At 45.4% G+C, this 22,334-nt stretch overlaps 1 protein-coding gene across 4 annotated transcripts in view; it reads right to left on the reverse strand.

Moving 5' to 3' along the window:
* Nucleotides 1-234: 234 nt before the first annotated feature.
* LOC105465071 (laminin subunit alpha 3) overlaps nt 235-22,334 on the reverse strand; it is a 273,415-nt gene continuing 251,315 nt past the window's right edge. For all 4 annotated transcript variants that reach the window (XM_011713306.2, XM_011713298.3, XM_011713310.3 and 1 more), the window contains 9 exons: nt 21,093-21,246; nt 15,879-16,042; nt 11,613-11,796; nt 9,032-9,172; nt 5,321-5,480; nt 5,085-5,215; nt 3,432-3,525; nt 2,099-2,218; nt 235-718 (listed from right to left, as the gene is read on the reverse strand). In XM_011713306.2, the coding sequence (XP_011711608.2) occupies nt 573-718; nt 2,099-2,218; nt 3,432-3,525; nt 5,085-5,215; nt 5,321-5,480; nt 9,032-9,172; nt 11,613-11,796; nt 15,879-16,042; nt 21,093-21,246 (1,294 nt within the window). In that variant the 3' untranslated portion in view covers nt 235-572. The remainder of the gene's footprint in view (nt 719-2,098; nt 2,219-3,431; nt 3,526-5,084; nt 5,216-5,320; nt 5,481-9,031; nt 9,173-11,612; nt 11,797-15,878; nt 16,043-21,092; nt 21,247-22,334) is intronic.

The raw sequence follows: 22,334 nt of genomic DNA on the forward strand, positions 1-22,334 counted from the left end.
TTGCAATACTGAGCACACACAAAACCTTCATCAGTATATGCTCCGTGATTATCTGTAGAAGACTATGTTGTAGGTAACACATTGACCTGGTGCTGAAGAATTAATTCAATTAACAATGACCATTAAGCCACTTGTGTTATGCTAATAAAACATCATAATTTAAGGACTACACTGCATTTTTTAATTCCATAAATTATAACCCTTTAACATATATGAAAGTTTCATATTCTTAAAGTGCTTTAAAATATATTTAATTTTTTTAACAAGTGGAAAAGAATGTTCCTTAAAAGACATTTAATTTTTTAGTGGAAATTAATATTACCAAAAACATTCTGTGCATGTTTGAATAACAATGTTTTTATCTTCAAGAAATGGGATTTGTATATAAAATACACGTGGAGCACTGAATGCCAAAGTGATGGGTATCCATGGTCAGAATTCAAAATTAGGTTTGCTGTTAAACCTGTCTGGTTGGTGTCCTGAGTGAAGAATGATCTCGAGCTGGGGTGGGAGGTGCATTGGGTAATCAGTGCTTTTGAAGGTGAATTTCCTTGCTGTGAAACAGGCATGGGTTAGTGGTCAGGACAGCCATTCAGACTGACAGGCCCCTGGACTTCCAAGGCTTCAGTGACAGGGACAGGGATGTGGTTGACAAAAATATTCCTCAGACAGCCAAAGAATGATTTCCACACAGGGATCCTCAGTGTCGTCAAATTGGCTGAAAGAGAAAGTGTAGAGGCGTTTAGCAAATAATTCATACTGTCCAGGGACTGTTCCCTGGATTTTAAAAGACAGTTTTTTTGTTTTGTTTTGTTTTGTTTTCTAGACAGGGTCTTGCTCTGTTACCCGGGCTGGAGTACAGTCGTGTGATCACAGCTCACTGTAAACCTGGGATTCCTGGGCTCACACAATCCTCCCACCTCAGTCTGCCAAGCAGCTGGGACTAGAGGTGTGGGCCATCACCCTGGGCTAATTTTTAATGTTTTTGTAGAGATGGGGGTCTCACTATGTTGCCCAGGCTGGTCTTGAACTCCTGGCCTTAAGTGATCCTCTCGACTCAGCCTCCCAAAGCTCTGGGATTACAGGCGTGAGCCACCATGCCAGGCAAAAGATAGTGTTAGTGGAGAAAGCTAAAGTGACCTCACATCTCAGCCCACTCAGCCTCTCCACTTCAGGCAGGCATCTGACACTCCACCTGCTGTGATAAATCAGCAACAAGGCTACTCTTCAAGTTCTTCAGAGGAGAACCCACAGCCCAAATCAATAGCTCTAAACTGGTGCTTTTTATGGGTAATGAAAGACCTACACAATTAACAACCAGATTATAGCATATTTGGAGGGACAGAAAACAATGAAGAATGAAAAGGCTCTTCCCAGGCAACATTCCAGTCTTGAACTTGACTCCATTTCAGCCTGATTCTCCCAGTCTGGTCCCCAAAAGCTTAATAACTCACCAGTAAAACTAAATACCTGAAGAGGACAGAGATCAGTTTTTCAGACCCTTTCCTGACTCTTTGCTGGTGTCAGGCTTCTGGGTTAATGCAACCTCTTAAGAGAGGCTTATAAATTATAGGCTTGGGGCTCACACCTGTAATCCCAGCACTTTGGGAGGCCAAGGCCAGTGGATCACCTGAGGTCAGGAGTTTGAGACCAGCCTGGCCAACAAGATTTCCATCTCTACTAAAAATACAAAAATCAGCCAGGCATGGTGGCACGTGCCTGTAGTACCAGCTACTCGGGAGGCTGAGGCAGGAGAATTGCTTGAACTCGGGAGGCAGAGGTTGTGGTGAGCCGAGACTGTGCCACTGCACTTCAGCCTGGGCGACAGAGTGAGACTCTATCTCAAAAAAAAAAAACAAAACATACAAACAACAAAACAAAAAAAACAGGCTTGGGACAAGGGGAAACAGCAGTAATGGGGCCTGGGCTGACCTGACAAGTGCTCCTTTCCAGCAACTGCCTTTCCCCATGTGCCAGTGCAGAGGGCCTCACCATCTCCACTGTCCAGCCAAGAGCTGCCCTGCCACTAACTCATTAAGAAGCGAATGTTCAGAGCTGACACAGGGCAACATGTTATAGAAGTCAGGACAAGAGTTACCTGGAGCACCTCCAAGGTGTAGTGGCTCTTGAGTGCTGGCAGGTGGGAAGGGGATCTGTCCAGCTGTGTAGCTACTGTCTGTGTCCAGTTCCAGGTGCAGGATATGTTGTTTTATGGTGACTGGGGAAAAGAGGTTGGTTAGGTCTGTCATCGGAGGTGAGCCCTGCTTAATGTCTACACTACTGACTTTGTTCTAATTCCTTCATACCGGACCTGTGGGAACGCCGTTTGCAGGGATTTGGTCAGTTTAGATATAAATTCAATTAACTTCCTCTAAACAGCAGGTAGTGCTTTCATGTACATGAATGAATTTTACCCTTAAAATGAATCTGTGAAGAAGAAATGATCATTGCCCATTTCCCAGATAAGAGAATGTGTCTCACTGAGGAGTCTGACAAGATGGCTTGGTTACCAAGAGTTGGGACTAAGCTCTGGTCTCCTGTGTCCAGAGGCCATGCTGATTTCATGTGATCTCAGCTACTTTCTATGAAGACACTGACTTCTGAAACCTGATGCCAAAGACAGTGCTTTTGACTCTCGATACAAAATTCCTCTCGTGTTAACGATCTCAGCTAATTGCAATGTAGCTATCCTTTACATTAGCCAAGAAAAGACCAATTTTTTTTTTTTACAAAAGGTATTTTAGCCAAAATGGGTTCATAGATCTCTAATATCCACAAGTAATGAATAAAATAAGACTCTTTCTGAGAGGAAATGCTTGCTCTCCACTCATTGGTTTGTCTAAATAGTTTGTATTAATATTCAGTGGTTGTTGAAAAAAATAACCCAACAATGAGCCTTAGCAAAAACCAGATACTTACTGAACACTGACTGCATATCAGATACTAGGCTAAGAACTTTTCACACATTATCCCATTTAATTTCCACAACCTTAAGAGGCATACCCTATTTTTATTTCCATTTTACAGAAGAGGAAACCGTAGATAAAGAACAATTAAGCAACTCGCCCAAGGTCACACAAGGAAAGGGACGGAAGTAAGACTTTACCTCTGTTCTAACTTCAGAGCCAAAATCTAAATCACAATATTATACTATCTTGAAAACTAGCCTAGCTTATTAGTGTGTTGGGCTCCAAAAACAAACAAACAAACAACAACAACAACAATAAAACATCCGATAAGTTCTGGAGAATTGGAGGTGGCAACCATGAGTGACAGAAGCATGGCTGGGTTTGAGAATGGACACATTACTCTGTAGGCTAGTCCTGATCAGGCACTATGGATGGAGGGCTGAGGCTGCCTTTGGGAAGTTCAAGTCAGATGGAAAGGAGGCCTGTTTTAGTGCAGGAACAATCAGCTACTGGACAACATACCTGCCACCGAGTGCCACTGTCCATCACACAGAGACTGCTTTGGTGTGACTGAGGTTGAGGTCCCGCCTGCCCCACTGTCCATAGAGGCCGTGACCTGGAACACACACGCATTTTCCTGTTTCCTTCAGAAAGGCAGCTGGAGCTGACCTTCCCCTGCCATCTTCCCTCCCCAAACCTGCCCAACTGACAGCTTAAGTGCACGTTAGATATTGGCCCTCCTCTACTTTTGAAGCATGTGACCCCATGGGGGTCCAAGGCTTCCAGAGATCTCTCTGCTGCATCCCTTCCAGGCAGGCAAACTGTAAACCAGGGTGGACCCTGGCCTGAAGTCATCACCAATGGCAATGATTCAAATTCTAATTCTAATTCTGATCCAAACCCCGCCCCCATCAGCTCAACTCAAAGGTTACTGATTGGAATCCTCCTTAGCAATTAATGTGTGACAGTGGCTCTGTGCAGGATATGTGAGATGTGGAAGGCAAAGCTACTGGGGGAGGTCTACAGCCTGCTGCAAGGGCCAGCCAACTGTAATAGTTCCATGCATGGATTATAGAGGGGTTCTCGTCCAAGACATTAAACAAGCAAAATGACTGAGTTTGCACTGAGCATGCATCGAGAGCCAGGCATGCAGTCTGTTTTGTGGAGAATCCCACAGTCCTGCTTTCCAGATCAAGGTCTCCTCCAGGATTTTCCAAGGGTTGGATCAAGGGGAATGAAATGAGAGGACTAAAATAAGTGTATTTATAAATAATTTACATTTAATTTGCATGTAGCTAGATGGGACAGCCTATTCACAGGCAATTTTTGAGCTAAACAATGTCACTACTATTATGAAGATCATCAGGTCTTGATCTGTTCTCCTGAGAATAATTCCCTCCCAGAGACTCTCAGTAGAGACTCTCTCCAGCCCCTCCTCTGAAAAGCCAGAATTGTCTCAACCACCTTACAAGTGGATAGTTACTTGCTTCTCTGGGCTACCAGAGACCTACTCAGACTGAATTAAAGGCTACAATAGAAAGTGTTCTAGGAGTTTGGGGCATTTTATTTTCTTCTGGGATTCTTTTCCCCTCACATTCAGTAAACTGTGGAGGGACTGAGAGGAAAGAAAATGGCATATTATATCAATCTTTCACTTGAGGCCTCAACTAAAGGTCTTCCTAGAAGAATTTGGTTTTAAAGAGACGTCTTTGAGAAGGAAAGAGATATAACTGAGAGTGGAGGAAAGTAAGATATTCACTCAGGCCTGTGAGTGATGGGACAGATGAGGTCGCAGAGATGAGGAAGAAATCCATAAGAATTGAGTATATGACAATTTCTATAATCTTGACAAAAGCCATAAGATATAAGAGTTATTATCTATATTTTACAGATAAGTCTGAAAGAGCTTAAGCAGCTTCCTTGGGGCCATATAACCAAGTGCTAGAGTTGCAATTCAGCCTGACTTGTTTGAGTTTTCCCAGTTTTAAAAATTAAGAACAGAAAACATGACGATAAAATTACTTGCTAAAGGGAAATGGTAAGTTAGCCCTGAAGGCAAGGCTCTTAAATACAAGATTGGATCTCATTTTCTACTACAAACCTGACCCACTGTGGTCTCCAGACATTGAAGCTGGTTGCCACAGACCCTCCCCACGGCATCAGACTGCTACGCACCTTTCCGGCCTCCAGGTAAACACCTAAGTGCTTCCCGGGCTGACTTCCGATGTGTATTAGGATCCCTGTGAGACTTCTTGGGCGGATGCTGAAAACAAGCTTAAATTCTGGCCCCAGCAACACAGAGTGAGCTTTCAGAAGAGAAAAAAAAGCAGAAGTTAAAGCATCACCATGAAAGAAAACAGGATACAGTTCTTAAGATGCAAAGACATAAACCCTATAGAACTGCTCCTTACCCAAGATGACATGACCTCCTTCTTCGGAGAAATAAATGCCTTTCTCCAAAGGACCACCCAAGCAAGAAGACACCCCGAAGCTTGAAGAAGGGGTATCCAAGGGTTTTGAATCCAGCTGAAAGTTCTTCAGGCATCCCACAAAGCTGTTTGTGGGGAGGCTCTGCAACCAAGCAGAAAAGAAAAGGCTCATTACCTACACCTCCAAGAAAGGCATGGGTAGCCAAGGCAAAGGGCACTGCAGCTTGTACGCAAAAGGCGGAAGGTAGGTAGGGATTCATTCTTCCTGCTTCCAAGTCAGGTTCTTCAAGCTCTGGTTCTAATGGCTGTTCTATTTGGCTCTCTGCCCACAGTACCAAAAAAACCCTGTATACCAGATGTTGGGTGGGTGGTCGAAGATTGCAGGTGCCACCAAACCAAGTGGTGTGTGTGCAGGAGGGTGGGGGAGTGCAGGTTGCCAGCTTGTGCTAGAATAAGAACAGGGAAAGTTGACCTGACCCTGGTCCTCACAGTCGGAGCAGCAACAAGGGAAATTTCCTCCTTACAGTTCACAGATTTCACCGTCTCTTTGCAGATACAAACCCCTTCTTAGAGTTCCATGAGGCAGTATGATAGCTTAATGCAGGGCAGCTGACAAAAATAAAGAGGCCACAATGTTCCCAAAATAATAAAATGCAAAAAAATCTTCCTACATTGTTGGGCTCAGTGCACCACCACCAAGTCACGAATGCTGCAGAGTTAAAATAAGACACAGCGTGCATCGTCAGTGGGCTTGTGTGGAGCCCCATGCCTGCCTAGAGCTGGCTGGAACAGGGGACTTGTCTCCTGGGGCCCAGGAACAGGCTGGAGGGGTTTTGTGCACTCCTATACTATACACCAGATATGTTCTGCGTGTGCACATTCCTGGGGAGAAGGACTGTAAATTTCATAAAATTCTCAAGAAAGTTTAAGATTCACTGAACAAAACTCCTGGACTCCCTTCTAGAATGAGTGCCTTTTGGACTCTGGAATCCTACAAGACAGATGTGGTAACAAAGATATGGTAACTTTAAGAGAAAATGGTGGCCGGGCACAGTGGCTCACACCTGTCATCCCAGCACTTTGGGAGGCTGAGACTAGGAGATCACCTGAGGTCAGGAGTTTGAGGCCAGCCTGGCCAACATGTTGAAACCCTGTCTCTACTAAAAATACAAAAATTAGCCAGGCATGGTGGCAGGTTCCTGCAGTCCCAGCTATTAAGGAGGCTAAGGCAGAAGAATTGCTTGAACCCAGGAGGTGGAGGTTGCAGTGAGCAGAGATTGTGCTACTGCACTCCAGCCTGGGTGACAGAGCGAGACTATGTCTCAAAAAAAAAAAAAAAAAAAAAAAGAGAAAATAGTGATGTGATAGATATACACGGTGTCAGCATCAACAGTAAACTACTGATTGGGCTCCCTATGAAACTTTTAGTTTCTTAAGATTTGTCATGCTACACAATGAAAAAGCTGTGTCCTAAAGCTAGGACTCCCCAGGATGGGCCAGAACCCAGCATTGATCCCTAAAGGCTGACTGCAGTGCTGGTGTTCAGAGGCAGACACTGATCGGATGTGGCCTGCTCCTGAAAAGGATATGTGGGAGGGCCCATGAGAAGGTTTATACCCTTAGGTTGAAAGAAGGCTGCAAAAAGAAACTTGGTTTGTAAAGAATATTGTAAATGGGATGCTACTAATTGCCCCAGATGTTACATGCTGGGTGTGATTAGGGTGGTTTGAAGAGAATTTATCCAAGGCCAAAGAATACGCAAATCCTGCCCCGTCCTGTGATTTCTCTGAGTTGAAAATAGGAACAGAGGTTGAGAAAAGCAAACATGAACAATGAGAATCCTCCTTAGCAATTAATATGTGATGTATATTTTATATATATATATATAATGTGTATTAAAAATAATGGATAATACGCAATGTATTTTATGATATATATATGTTACTGTATATAACAAAGCAAAGTAATACTCTATTGCCTGCTGGGGTACAGTACATATACTTTATTGTGTAACACTGGAGCTCTGGCCCAAACCCCAGTGCAAAACCCAAGTGGGCCAGGCTGAGCCCTGGTTGAGGCTAGGTCAACCTAAGCAGCTAGCATCCAAGCTGGTGGAAAAGATCTGCTTTTGTTATGCCCATTTCTAGGCCCAAATTTGAGCCTGGGGCTCTTCCCCCGCTCCCCACCCCACTGCAAGGAAACATCACACCAGAATGTGCTACCAGGTCTGGAGGAAAGGAGCAAAAATTGCATTAAGGTGGGGGACAGTCCCTAGGACCTGAGCTGTTGATAGGCTCATCTTACTTAACTTTGTGGGGAGGAAAAAAAAAAGGCAAATCTGGGACAAGGAAGACAGGTGCCCAAGGCTGCCTCAAGTAACCCAGGTGCAATTAACACTGTGGCAGGGGGTAGGAGAGAGAAAGGGAGAGGGCACTCACAGAGCTCAGCTCAGGGGCTGTGACCCCATCAGAGTGCCCCATCAGAGCTTTGAACTTGACAAACCTAGAAAAGCACCCGTCCTCTCTGGGGACAGAGGGAGTCCCGACTTTCCCTTCATCCAGCATTCCAGAGTTGGGTTTTTGAGATAATTTTGTTATTTCAGACTTCAAATAACATTAAAACACATATTCTGTTATTAAGTTATTCCTTTTTCAATTCTCTTTCTAGCATTTGGACGAGGACAAGGAACAGCTTTTGGCTTTGTGCTAGTATGTCTTAAACACCCTCTTGATTATGTGTCAAGCACCTTTTTCTCCAAGCGAAGAGCACATAGGTCATACTACCTAGTTTGACATTAATAACATTGTTTGGTTTTCAAATGTTTGTTCCTCATGGTTACCTATTATTTATGGTAAAGAATATTGGGTTTCCATTTATGGGTGAGATAAAAAGATCCCATAGAAGCATATTTAAAATAAATAGTTTGGCCGGGCGCGGTGGCTCAAGCCTGTAATCCCAGCACTTTGGGAGGCCGAGACGGGTGGATCACGAGGTCAGGAGATCGAGACCATCCTGGCTAACACGGTGAAACCCCGTCTCTACTAAAAAATACAAAAAACTAGCCGGGCGAGGTGGCGGGCGCCTGTAGTCCCAGCTACTCGGGAGGCTGAGGCAGGAGAATGGCGTAAACCCGGGAGGCGGAGCTTGCAGTGAGCCGAGATCTGGTCACTGCGCTCCAGCCTGGGCGACAGAGCAAGACTCCGTCTCAAAAAAAATAAAATAAAATAAAATAAAATAAAATAAAATAAAATAAAATAAAATAAAATAAAATAAATAGTTTGATGGAGAGGAAACCCTTAAGCCAATCTTTTACCTTATGGCAAAGATGGTGAAAGTGGCACAAATTACTGTAATTTGAAACACATTATGTTAATCAAAAAATCTCTGTCTATAACCTAAAATCTACATTTTTGCATTCCCTGGAGCAGAAGCCAATAGATTCAGGTTTAGGAAGTGGTAGAGAAACTCTATCTTTACCCCTTCAGGCTCTGCGTCTCAACCTCCATCTTAAAAATGAAGGCTTGGGGTTAAGAAATGGGCACCTACTCCATGTGGTTGTGAACATTAATTAGAACCTTAAAAATCATTTAAAGTATTTTGAGATTCTCATATGTTGAGTATTTTGAATATCTCATACAATTATGCCTATAAGGTGAATTCTTTTCGTCCATGGCTCTGAACGTAACTATTTACCTTTGGTTTCCCTGATGGAGGTGATCCCAGGTAAACTGGTCCTCTGAGGCTGACGGTGGAGTTTCCAGGCAAACTTCCCTCCCGGGCCCTCAGTCCATCCACAACCAAGCGCCCCTTTTCTCCATCATGGCCAAACACCACCTTCAGAGTAAGGAAGATACATGAGTTGTATTTTTACCTTTGACAATTGGTGTTGTATGTTATTAAATATTAGTGGCCAAATTAAAAAAAATAGCTTCAAAAGATGTGAGATTTTTTTTCTCCGATTATCACCATCACCATCATTTTGTAAGATTCTGTGAAATACTGAACAAACTGAGCTAAAAAGGGGAACTAAAAAAAGGTTGTTCAGAAGTGAACTAATCAAAAGATATTATAGAATTGATCTGGAAACTTACACAAAATAGAAACAGTTAAAGGCACAGCCACAGGCAACCCCTTCCATGTAACAAAGGGGCAGGGACAGTTTATACAGTGCTGGGGACGGGGGTGTGCTGGAGTTGTGGCACCGTGGGCAGGCCTCTTGGAGCAGGTGGAACGAGGGCACTTCTCTTCGAACAAGAGGAGGGTTTAAACTCTTTTATAAAATTTCTGATCCCTGGGGTCTGGTGTGGATTCCGCCATCTCACAGGGTGTGGTGAGACTATTCACTGAGGACACTTCCATTTCTTTTTTTTTTTTTTTTTTTTTTGAGACAGAGTCTTGCTCTGCTGCCCAGGCTGGAGTGCAGTGGCACGATCTCAGCTCACTGCAACCTCCGCCTCCCGGGTTCACACCATTTTCCTGCCTCAGCCTCCCGAGTAGCTGAGACTACAGGCGCCTGCCACCACGCCCGGCTAATTTTTTGTATTTTTAGTAGAGACGGGGTTTCACTGTGTTAGCTAGGATGGTCTTGATCACCTGACCTCGTGATCTGCCTGCCTCGGCCTCCCAAAGTGACACTTCCATTTCTATGCCAAGCTGTGATCTTTGGCCTCTACTGCCTGCTGACACCTGGGCTTGAAGGTCTGACATGCCTCTCAACCCTGAGATGTTCACGACAGAAATCCTCATTCTCCCCCAGCTCTGAACTGCTCTCCTCCTGGCCACATCTGCCTCTTCTCCATCTTCATCTCAGTAAAGGCCCACTAATGACTCAATTGCTGGCCCCAAATCACAGGATGCTGGACCCTCTCTTCCTCTTACCCTCTACATGTGATCCATCAGCAAGGCTGCATGGTTCTACCTTCAGCCTGCGTCCCGGCAGTCACTTGTCCCCACTGCCCCACAGCCTCTGCAAGCAAAGGCAATGACAGCCATGTGGGCTCCCTGCTGCTACTCTCCACCCCTGGCAGTCTCTTCAGCTAAAGAATTAAACAATATATGAATCTGTACATGTAAGAGTTGTTTGTTTTTTGTTTTGTTTTGTTTTGTTTTTTGAGAGTCTCGCTCTGTCACCCAGGCTGGAGTGCAGTGGTGTGATCTCAGCTCACTGCAACCTCCACCTCCCGGATTCAAGTGATTATCCTGCCTCAGCCTCCTGAGTAGCTGGGATTACAGGCACGTGCCACCATGCCCAGCTAATGTTTGTATTTTTAGTAGAGATGGGGTTTCACCATGTTGGTCAGGCTGGTCTCGAACTCCTGACCTTGTGATCAGCCCGCCTCGGCCTCCCAAAGTGCTGTGATTACAGGCATAAGCCACCACTCCTGGCCAAGAGTTTTAAGACTCTTTAAAAGCTTTACAGACACTTTCAAATAAAGTCCAAAGCCGGAGCTTGGCCTTCAAAGCTTAAATGATCTGGGCTCTGTCTTCCTCTCTAATTCCATTTCTTATCACTTTGTGTTTTGTTCATTCAGCTAATTCCCACCTCCAGATCCTTGTTATTTGCTCTTCCCTCTGCCTGGAAGCCCCTCCCCATAACTTCATGTGACTACCACCTGCTGTACCAGGGCTTTCTCTACTGCCTTATCTAAAATAGTCTCCGTGCTCTGTCATTTTCTTACTTCGCGCTAGTGTTTTCTCAAAGCACTTGCCAATCTCTGATATTACACTGAGGAGTGTTTGCTTCTGTGTTCCAGGAAGGCAGGTGAATGGCTAAGGGAATACAACTTGTCAAGTCACGTACATTTTCTGAAGTCCAGTGGCCTCATTAGAGAAAGAAATAGGTCCCTTCTTGCCTTAAATGGTATTTCTTTAAATCTGGAATGGTTTTAAGCAAGAGCTAAGATGCTAGCATCATTCCAGGTCCAGAGAGGGGCCTGGAGGCCTGGAGGCCTGGAAATTGGTCATAAGGGGGAGAAATGGTCCAGGAGGCAGGAGTGAGAGTAGGCAAGGGGCATGAGGCAGACTGGGGAGGGCTGGAGGGAGTGGAAGAAGCATCAGTAAAGCCCATCCTGACTTTACTGTCTAGGATGACAGCCATGCAACATGTGTGCCACGGCCTCCAGTACTGAGATGCTGGCACGCAGCACCTGCAAGCACACAAGCTCTGCCACTCCATGCCTTCATGTCTGGGAAAGATGCTGGGACTCCTATTTTCAGCAACTCCAACAATGCATTCTACACCAACTGGAGGTACTGACGCAGCCCCAGCTCTTACCGTGTGCCACTTCCCATCATTGCATTTCTCCTTGCTTTTGATCCTCAATTTTTTCCCATCTGTCCCCAGTGCAAAGACCAGACGTCCTTTTGAAAGATAAAGAGCCATAAAGGAGTTCTTAGTGCCCGTGTGAAACACCAGTCCTCTGGAGGATGTTGTCTGCACGTCCACAGCAAACTGTGACCTGTGGGGAACACCGGCAATGAAGGGAAATAGAGGTGTTCAGTGTTCCTTCGAATCTCAGAGCTGAGACAAAGGGTGGGGAGCAAACACCCAACCTCCATTTTTCAAATAGATAAGCTAAGGTAGGTACTGATTAAATGACCTGTTTCTCTCGGAACTTTAAAAAGCTATTCTATTCCAGCTGCTAACGGTTTTGTTGTATAACTTCCTTACGACGTTGGGGAATAACATGGAACTTTTGTGGCAAACTTAGCTAGTGGTGTAAGTCCCAGCACGTGGCAAGAAGAAACATATCTGAATCTTTTATTAAAGTCTACATTTCTAAAAGTTATGGTAAAATACACTAACCTACAATGTGCCATCTTAACCATTTTTAAGTGTACAGTTCAGTACTGTTAAGTACATTCAGATTGTTGTACAATCAATCTGGAAAACTCTTTTCATCTTGCAAAACTGAAACTTGTACCCATGGAACAAGAGGTCCCTAGTCTCGCTTCCCCACAGCCCCTCAAAACCAACCACCACTCTACTTTCTCTCTCAATGAATTCGACTACTCGAGATACCTCATGTAAGTAGAATTGTACGGGACTTGTCCTTTTGTGACTGGCTTATTCCACTGGGAAGCCTGTACTTTTCAAACCCAATGAATATGCATTCTGTTTTGTGTGTATTCATGGAGAGGGAAGTCGTGGAGAAGTAGGAGACAACTTGAATAACAAAGATGTGATTTAAGCATCAAAAAAGCATTTCCTTTCTGTTAGACAGATTTAACACAAAGATGAAGAAACACAGACCCACCTTCTCCCACCCACCTCTACATTTCTCAGACCCTAATACCCTCCCTATGAAGGAAGAAGAATGAGGCAAATATCATGCGGTAAAAGTAGAGTGTGCCAGGCACAGTGGCTCACGCCTGTAATCTCAGCACTTTGGGAAAATCTCAGCACTTTGGGAGGCCAAGGTGGGCGGATCACCTGAGGTCAGGGATTCAAGACCAGCCTGGCCAACATGGGGAAACCCTGACTCTACTAAAAATACAAAAATTAGCCAGGCGTGGTGGTGGGCACCTGTAATCCCAGCTACTTGGGACGCTGAGGCAGGAGAATCGCTTGAACCCAGGAGGTAGAGGTTGTAGTGAATCGAGATCATGCCACTGCATTCCAGCCTGGGTGACACAGCGACTCTGTCTCAAAAAAAAAAAAAAAAAAAAAAAAAAGCAGAGTGCAAGTTGTTAGTATTCATTTACATGATGGTTACATGTTCTATGCACATCCAGCTAAGCGAGCTTTACTTTTTATGAAAACTCACACTCATCCATCCACCCACTCATCAAACAAGTACTTAATGAGTGTGGGGGATGCATAAGGTGCAGTGCTGGGCAGTAGGAATGCAACGATGGACATTTCATTCCTTGAGTGGTTTATGGTGCAGGGGTGCCCTGAGAGGGATGCATAAAGGTGTGCGTGAAAGGGTCGTGGGAGATGCAGATGGCAATAGGCTGTCTTCAGCCATTCCTGTGGCTAATGTCTAAGCAGACACCAGACAGGAGGCAGGAACTGCATTCATCCCACTCACAGTGGCATCCCCAGTGCCTATGATGCAGTAGGCACTCAATAAATAGTTACTGAATTGAATTAAATGGTAAATGGAAAATTTGGAGGCAGAAAGTAGAAGTGGAAGAAACAAATTATACTGTTAATTCTCTTTGCTTTTTAATTCGGTGAGGCTAAGATACACATTTATTCTTCAGATTAGCAAGTTTCCTTGAGGGCAATGTTCTTCAAAATGAAAGAGAAATCTATATTTGTTAAATTAAGCCAACCAGATGGTAACACTGCTCAATATTTCTCCTGGTGTGTCTGTGTGTTAGTGCGGAGGTTTGGAGAACGAGGGGTAGCCAAGTTAAGGAGGATATTAGAACGTGCTGCAGAATAGAATGTACTTTCCATATGTGGGCCTGGTGATCAGACTTGACATTTGCTTTCCAGAACTGTTTCCTAAAGCAACTTTCTTTCATAAAAGACTAACTGACTAACACCCAAAAAAAGGCAGCAGTGGATTTAGATCCCAGTACATGACACTGTAGCTATGACTCTTCATTGCTGGAGGATGGGAGGGTAGGGCAGAGAGCTAAAGAGCATTGTTATACATTCACCAAAGGAGTAAAGCAATGGCACCAGTTCTAAAGGACTGTCAGAACACTGCCAGAATGTAAATCAGAATGAGAACAACAGAATCCTCCGACTCTTTCAACTTTCTGAAAATAACTGATTGCTACAACATTTGGGGCTAAAATATAGGTTGAAAATTATATTTACTGATTGACTTTAAAAATTTTTTACCTTTTAAAATGTTACTTTTTCATTAATGATGTACGGTTTAATGTTGGACGGGAAGGCACAGGGGTTGAATCATCAGAAGTTGGTAACTCACTGCACCGAATGTGTTGAGAGAGAAGCTGCCAGGGAGGGGAGGGCCAAGCTGATGGGGAGGCCACAAGGGGGAGGCCAGAGGCGGGAGGCTGGGGAAACGGGAGTCCAGGCAGTTTCTTGAAAGAGGGAGGTCATTGTCATTAAGGTCAACTTGACCAAGAAAGCGGGGATGGGAAGTGGGGCCTCCCCACCAAGAAACAGCTAGGGGAGGGGACAACTGGAGGGACAATCTCCTCTCCTTCTGCCTTAGCTTCTACTAGCACAGTCTTGGAAAATGAGGGACCCCAAGACTTTCCATGGGGCAGCTGGAGACGTGGAGCTGTCCACACAGGCTTTCTCCTTCAGAGCTCGGCATTCAGTCTCTCTCGGCCTTAGCCGCTCTCTGCCTGTGACGCATGCTCACAGTTTACTGAGTGGGCTTCAAGGGCCAGCCTCCTTATAAGCTATGACCTCTCCTCCCTGCAAGAAAAGCATCCTCGAGCTCATTTAACTAACAGGAAAATTTAGGTCCAGAGAGAGGTAGCAATTTGCTAACATGCAAGACAGGCATAGAGGGACAGCTTAGGCTTAGAGAAGTTAAACAGCCTGTGGCAGCCATGAAGTCGTGCTCCAAGAGAAGCTGCTGCAGGGAGCACAGGGGGGCTGCCATGCCCTAGGTCTTCAGTGACACTCGGGGGTATTAGAGCCAGGCCATTTATGGTCAACAATGAGCTCTTCTCAGAGATAATCTCTGCTTGGGGGACTGCAGGCACCTGGCTGAGACTGTTACAGCTGGACTGCGGCCTGAGGCCCTTCCTACCTGGCTCTGTCCTCCCTGTGCCCTCCCTTCACAGTGTCTGCAGGCCCACAGCCATCTGCGGGCTCTGCCTGCCCCCGTCCCTGTGCCCTTCTGGTCATCTTTCACAGGCTTCCCCACAATGAACCTCTTGCCCATCTAATCCCATCTTAGTGTCTGCGTCTCAGAGGAGCTGCCCTGGCACGTGGCCTGGAGTCACACAGCCAGTAAGTGTGAAGCAGGACTGAAAGCCAGATGCTAGAGCCAGGTCCTTTTAATCCCCGGGCAATTCTGTCTCTGGGAAAGCCATGAAGAACAGGTCAGTACCTTTCTATCTATGTCTCCTTCAAATCACCTGAAAATGACAAACCTTGTTTTTCTAATTTTTTCTGACATAATTAATATTTCTGCTCATTCCCTCCTCCCCAGAAGAGATGCAACTTGTTAGCACAAAAAGGCCAAATGTATTCTCTAAAAATGATCTATCTGGCACTGCATCTACCTAAAAAGAATTTTACTTTCACTACAGAATACAAGAAAAGAAAGGTGATTTATCATGGAAATAAACAGCAGCTTTAGAAAAAGAAAGTGTCATTCTTATTTTTAGAACACCATCAATTCTAAACCAGAGCTGAGCTGACTGCTTCAGCCTCTGAGCAGTATGCTGTCGTCACGTTTGCCTCCAGCTGTTGGGAAAGCACATGGCAGGCACTCATGCCCCCTGTCCTGTGCAGGCCAGCACCTCTTTGCACAAAAACGGTAGTGCCACCTTCATTAGAGACAGCTGCATGGTGTCATGGCAGTCAGACTTCCCTGCAGTGGAATTGCAGAGTCAGGTTCTGAGTTGGTGCTGGGGCAGGAAAGCTAAATAATACCTGGGTTTCAGCAGCTCCTGAGGAAGCTTGAATAGCAAGTGGCTGGTGGGAATGTCCCCAAACTGGAGGGCTCCATGATTGGCCTGGGTCCTGGGAAGTGGTGAACAGGCATCTTGCCACACCTTCATGCTCCTTGGAGAGGCCACTGGTGTGTCCTGCAACAGCTGCATGGGAAAAGAGCAACACAATGATCAGGGGAAAGAGTGAAGACTGCTTATCTTGCTAAGTACATTGCTTAATTTTCACCCTTGATCCTAAGCGAGGAATTCAGTAGGGCAATAGAAGGCCTGGGAAATGGTACCATGGGGATGGGAAGTGTCCACTGAGAGCCCTTCCTGCGGGTCACTGACTGGCATGGAGTGGGCAGAACGGAGATCTCCTTCTTTATTTAGCTCTTTAACTTTCCTGAAGCCAGATCCTCGCAATCCCCATCAGTGCCCTAGTGTGGCTTTGATTTGAGAGCATTTTGCCACCAGGAAGGTGTAAGACAGGGCTAGGAGGCAGTGGGCTCATTCTTTTGGGGTAAACAAAGTTTAGGAGAGTCTAAATACCCCCCTTTTCTCTCCCTCCTTCTTTGGGGAGCATGCATGTTATTCTCATCTTACACAAGTCTGGGTTCTTCTCTGACAGCTGCTGCACCTGGGACCAGTGGCTGCCTGGTGCCCCTTTCCACCACTGGGCATCGGAAGAACCGCAGTGCTGCTTGAGGGACCCAGCATTTGGCCACCAGCACTGAGACACCCACAGCCCGCCAGCGAAACATGGAGCTGCAAACCTGCGGCCATCTCCCCTAACAACCATTCACTTGGGCAGCAGGGCAGGTGAAAGGACCAAGATAGCAGGAGAGAGAGAGAAGGGAGGAGACCACATCCTGTCCCCACTTCCATCAGAGTGACTCATGCAGAGAAGTCTGAACTTTTGAATGGGACTGAGTTTTACTGCAGGAAAACAACCATAATAAATGTTAAATGTGACTAGGAAAATTGTTGGAAGTAACTGAGATTCCCCAGCCCTGCTCCTCTTTTCTCCACCGCAGAGCTCAGGTTCTGAACCGCCCATGCGCTTTTCACAAGCATTCAGAGCTCAGTGGGGATCTCCATCAGTCAAAGCAAAGGGTGGGGATTCACCGTACTAGGGATTGGTTCAGAAATGAACATGTGACCCCTCCCTCCTGGCCAATGAGCCCTGAGAGGAAGTTGAAGGAGGGGCTTCTGATAAAGAATTCCATATTAGCACAAAGAGAAGCCCAGGCAGACTTGGTGCTTCTTGTGCTGGACAGTGTGGTGTGGATGTGATTCCCAGAAGCATGCAGGGTGGAGCCAAGAGAACCAAGAGGAAGCAGAGCCAGCTCCTGATGGGCCAGGCCTCAAGCCTCACCTACCCCTGTCTGGCTAACTGTGTGAGATTATTCTTATTGTTTAAGTCATTAACTTTGCAGTGAGTTTTCTGAATCAGCAGCTAAAGGCTTCCCAAAAGATTCACATTCCTTCAGGGGCGGGTTTTCTTCCCTGACCCATTTCCTGGATACAGTGCTCAGAATGCAAACTTGAAATCAGTTATTTAAAATGATGCTTGCACATTGCTGAATGGAGACGTTCTACCGTACCCAACAGAAACTTAAGTGAGTTATTTATATGAGCCAAACCTTGATCCTACTGAGATTAAAACCCAGCCTGGGCTTCTGCCTGGGACTCACACCAGTGGGCCTTGCTCCCTCTCTGGGAGTCTTCTCTGTGTGTCAGCAGCATGAGCATCAAGATGAACAGTTTTGAGAGATAGCCTTTGTCACCAAGTGTCCCTTAATTCTCTTAATGGCATCATCATACTTTAAGGCATCCAGGCTCAAAATCTTGGTCCTCATGGACACCCACCTCCCTGGCCTCTTTCATGCATTTTCTCATGTCCTACTCTTCTTCTGTGTGACGTATTTTGTTTCCACTCCTTCCTTTTCATTTCTAGTGCCTATGCCCTGAAAGTCAGCCCTGACTTTCTCTTTTTTTTTTTTTTTTTTGCTTTTGAGATGGAGTCTCACTCTGTTGCCCAGGCTGGAGTGTAGTGGTGTGATCTCAGCTCACTGCAACCTCCACCTCCCGGGTTCAAGTGATTCTCCTGCCTCAGCCTCCCCATTGGCTGGGATTACAGATGCCTGCCACCAAGCCTGGCTAATTTTTGTATTTTAAGTAGAGTTGGGGTTTCACCATGTTGGCCAGGCTGGTCTTGAACTCCTGACCTCAGGTGATCTGCCTGCCTCGGCCTCCCAAAGTGCCGGGATTACAGGTGTGACCCACTGTGCCCAGCCAGCCCTGACTCATGCCTGGACGATTGCAGTAGCTTGCCAATCTGACTCCATGGCTCTAGAACTTTCCTACACCAAACCATCCCACCGGCTGCAGCCAGCTTAGTAATCTTTAATCTTTTCAACTGCTTACAGGACTCCTTTCAATAATGTTACACTGACTATAGCAAAATGCCCAACTGATGTAGGTCATATGATGCTTGCCTGATCTGGCTCCAGGGTGTGATTCCAGTTTACCTCTCTCTAGTCTCCTTTCTCCATCCAATTTCCCACTGTTCACCAGGCTCTCTGGGCCTGTAGAGGCCACATGATGTGGTCTGAAGAGCACATTCTTTGTGCTTAAGTTTGAATCTTGTGCTCTTCTTGTGCTTCTGGGAATTACATCCTCACTACACTGTCCAGCACAAAAAGCATGGATTCTACCCAGGTTTCTCTTTGTGCTAATATGGAATTCTTTATCAGAAGCCCCACCCTCAACTTCCTCTCAGGGCTCATTGTCCAGGAGGGAGGGGCCACATGTCCATTTCTGAGCCAGCCCCTAGGAAGGTGAATCCCCCCCCTTCGCTTTGACTGATGGAGATCCCCACGGAGCTCTGAGCGCCTGGGAGAAGAGCACGTTCTTTGTGCTTAAGAGTCTCAAGTTTGAATTCTGACTCTACCATGTACTGACAGGGTGCTTTTTGGCAACTTTTTTTTTTTTAACCTCTTAAACACTCCATTTCCTGGCCTGTAAGGTTGGTATTTTATTCTGCTCTCAGAGGAGTGTGTTGAGAAGGGAGAAAGAGAGTGTGAAGTCAGTCTGGTGAGGATGCATGCAGCACGTCTTGCACCCGTGAGTCCCAGCCACATCCTGCCTCCGGCTTTGGGCTTCCGCTCGGGCGGCAACAATATTCACTCAGCTAAATTCAACCCACACTCCAGCCCCAGCTCCTGGGTCACCTCCTCCAGAAGAAGCCTCCTGATTCCCATGGCAGGAAAATTCCTGCCGCACCACTCCTGCAGCATCGTATCCTTTCATGTAGGTTTTCATTAGTGTGCATAGTAATAATTAGCATTTAATGCATACTTACTATGTGCCAGGCACTTTTCTAAGTGTTTTGTGTTTATTACTTCATTTAATCCTCACATCAACATCATGAGGTATTACCATTATGTATCTTCATTTACATTGGAGCAAATAGACCCAGAGAGAGGTTTAATAATTGTGCAAGATCACATACCTGATAAATGGTAAAGCCGTATGCAAACCCAGGAAGTCTGGCCCCAGAGTCCAGTACTTAACCACTAAGCTGTGCTGTATTCTCTCTGCTACTGGGCAGAGACTAATGTCCTATTTCATCTAAACCGGGGGCTTACACAAAACAGGCGGAAATGAAATAGTGTATTCGCCAATGTTTTCCACATCAATAGCCCCAGTCCCACCCCATCTGCTGAAGCCCATGCAGAGACTCCTGACAGTCTCCCACCAGATTTCTGCACCTGGGTGTCCTGCAGGTTCCTGTCACTCAATACACCACAAACTCCATTCATTCTCTTTTCCTCCAAATATCTGTCCTTCTCCGTCTCCATGGAGAGGACATCTCCATCCATCCAATAACCCAGACCGGGTGCCTCAGAATTATTTTAACTCCTGCCTCTCCCTTGTCTTCCCAATTCGATTATTGTCTGAGTCATGTGTATTCTATCTTGTAAATAGATTTGAATCCATTTGCTCTCTCCAGTTCACCATCACTGGGCTAATTTAGTCTCTCAATAACTTTCAGCCTTACAATGAAAAAATGAATATATGACTTCATTTCTGATGGGGCAATGCTAAAGATATTCCCATAATGGGAAAATGACAGCCCTTCTGGATTTATGAAGTATATTTCTTCTTAATAGCATAAAACATGTATTTTATTAGGTATTATCTGTTCATGCCCTCCCAAATCATTGTGCAGTGGGGAAATATTGGTAGAGAAGCAGCATGTGGTTGACATTAAGTGGAAAGTGTGTTGAACAGGAGCACATAGCTCTCAAGAGGCCACGGGCTCCTGGGTTGGAACGCCAATTCCACCTTCCACCTGCGGGAGCTTGGGCAGAATTGCTTACCTTTCTATACTGCAGCATAAGGTTAGTGAAGGATTTGGTAAGAAAATCCCCTTCGAGTGCATAGTGCAGTGCCTGGCAGATCCAAGGTGCCCACTGTTATCCATTAACCATATTAATTGTAACCTCAAGCCTGGGAAAGTTACATTGTTGACCTTCAGCAGAGCAAGGTGCTCCTTAAGCCCTGATCCTGTGTTCAATTCATCACAGTGTTCTGCTCCTCCAAATAAGGAGTTTCATTTCCTCTCAATCCCTCTCAGTGCTGTACTTCAGAATCACCTGGGGAGCTTCACAAACTACCAATACGCCCACTCCACGAGCATCTGACTTAATTGGGTCGGATGCAGCCTAAGCATTGGGTGTTAAAGCTCCCCAGGTGTTTCTAGTCTGCAGTCAAGGGTATGCCACATTGGTTTTGACAAGGCCCAGATGTATGGGTGTATCTTGTCATAGGAGTTGCATCAGAGTAGAGGGGAAGTCTGTGGGCAGGAAGAGGAGCACGGCCCTTATATTCTATAGAAAAACACAGGACCTGCTGGGGACACAGCAGAAATGTTAAAACAGCAAGACATCAGCTATAGAAATTAAGAAACCTAAGTCATGGTTTTGTTCGGTGAGTGCAAAACTTGCCAACTTCTCATCAAGATGCAAAATAAAAGCTAAAAAGAAAACCACTTTGACATTTTGGTGTGATTCAACTGTTGATAACCCATCAATCCCACTTCATGGATTGGTGATCTATCACCCCCTTCCCCAGTCTCTCCCACAGGGCAGGCTCAGGGGAATCCTCCAGGGAGGAGTGAAACCCAGGGTTAGGTTTGGACACTTACCTGATTGATACGGAAAGTCTTGGCCTTGTTAAACCTGGTAGAACCCTGAAGCAACATTAGAAAAGGTGGTTTGTTTAAACTGCAGCCTCCCAGGGACACATCTCTCTTGAGGGAGTTACTGGCCAAATCTAGGACTTCGGGACTCAGTGATAACCTGGAAAAAGGGCAGAAATGAAAGATGCTGCCAAACTTGGACATGTCGAGGAAGACCCGCTGGTCGAGAGAGCTCATTTCAAAAACTACATGTTTTGGGCATGAAGAGGGGTTGGTTAATGGGTACAAAAATGCAGTTAGATAGAAGGAATATGATCTAGTGTTTGGTAGCACAATAGGGTGACTCAAGTTAACGATGATTTATTGTCTAATTTAAAATAGCTAGAGGAGAAGATTTGGAATGTTCCCAACACAAAGAGCATGACGAATGCTTGAAATGAAGCACATTCCAGTTACCCAGATTTGATCATTACACATTGTAGGCCTGTATCAAAATATCACATGTATCCCACAAATATGTATTAATACAACGGTTATGTAGCAATACTTTTTTTAAAATTACACATTCTTATGGTCATGGTTCCTAGGGAAACTTTCCTCTCCTACTTTAATATCACCTCCAGAAGCCAGCGAGGAGCCCAAGAAACTTTTATTGACTCGGGATTGTGGCAGGATTGTGGGAGGGCTGAGATACTATAGTTCTTTCTTTGAAATGGGTGTCACATGGAAATACAAAAGTAAAATATGCACAGAGGGGGAAGATGGGCTCTGGATGATACTGAATGATGGTAAATATAAGGAAACTTCAGAGGTGAGTTTATGGAAGGATTTGTCCGACTATGAGGAGGAAAGTCTTGGACAAATGTGCTTTATCTCACAATTCTTGTCCAAGCCTTATCATGGCAGTAAGCTGTTGCTGACAACCCCTGTGCCTTCCCCATCCCTCCCATTTCCTGCTCCAGTCCCTGAATTAGATGTTCAAGGAAGATGTTTCATCAACCAGGAGGAGAATGAGAACTCTAAGCCTCACCCTGGCCAAGGAGGATGGAGCCCTGATGGGTGGGAGGCTCCCTGTCATGGTAGCCTGAGAATTCCAGCCTGAGGTTCATAGCCAGAACCAGGCCCTCTCCTTACCCTGGAGAAGATTTTGCCTCTTATCTAAAAACAATCATTTTGCATCAAAAGAAAATATGTAAACACATGCATGCAAGCCCCAAGCGCTACTCTCTCTCTATTCAATATCACGTT

Source organism: Macaca nemestrina, chromosome 19 (assembly GCF_043159975.1).
Source record: "Macaca nemestrina isolate mMacNem1 chromosome 19, mMacNem.hap1, whole genome shotgun sequence".
In the NCBI taxonomy this organism is placed as follows: Eukaryota; Metazoa; Chordata; class Mammalia; order Primates; family Cercopithecidae; genus Macaca; species Macaca nemestrina.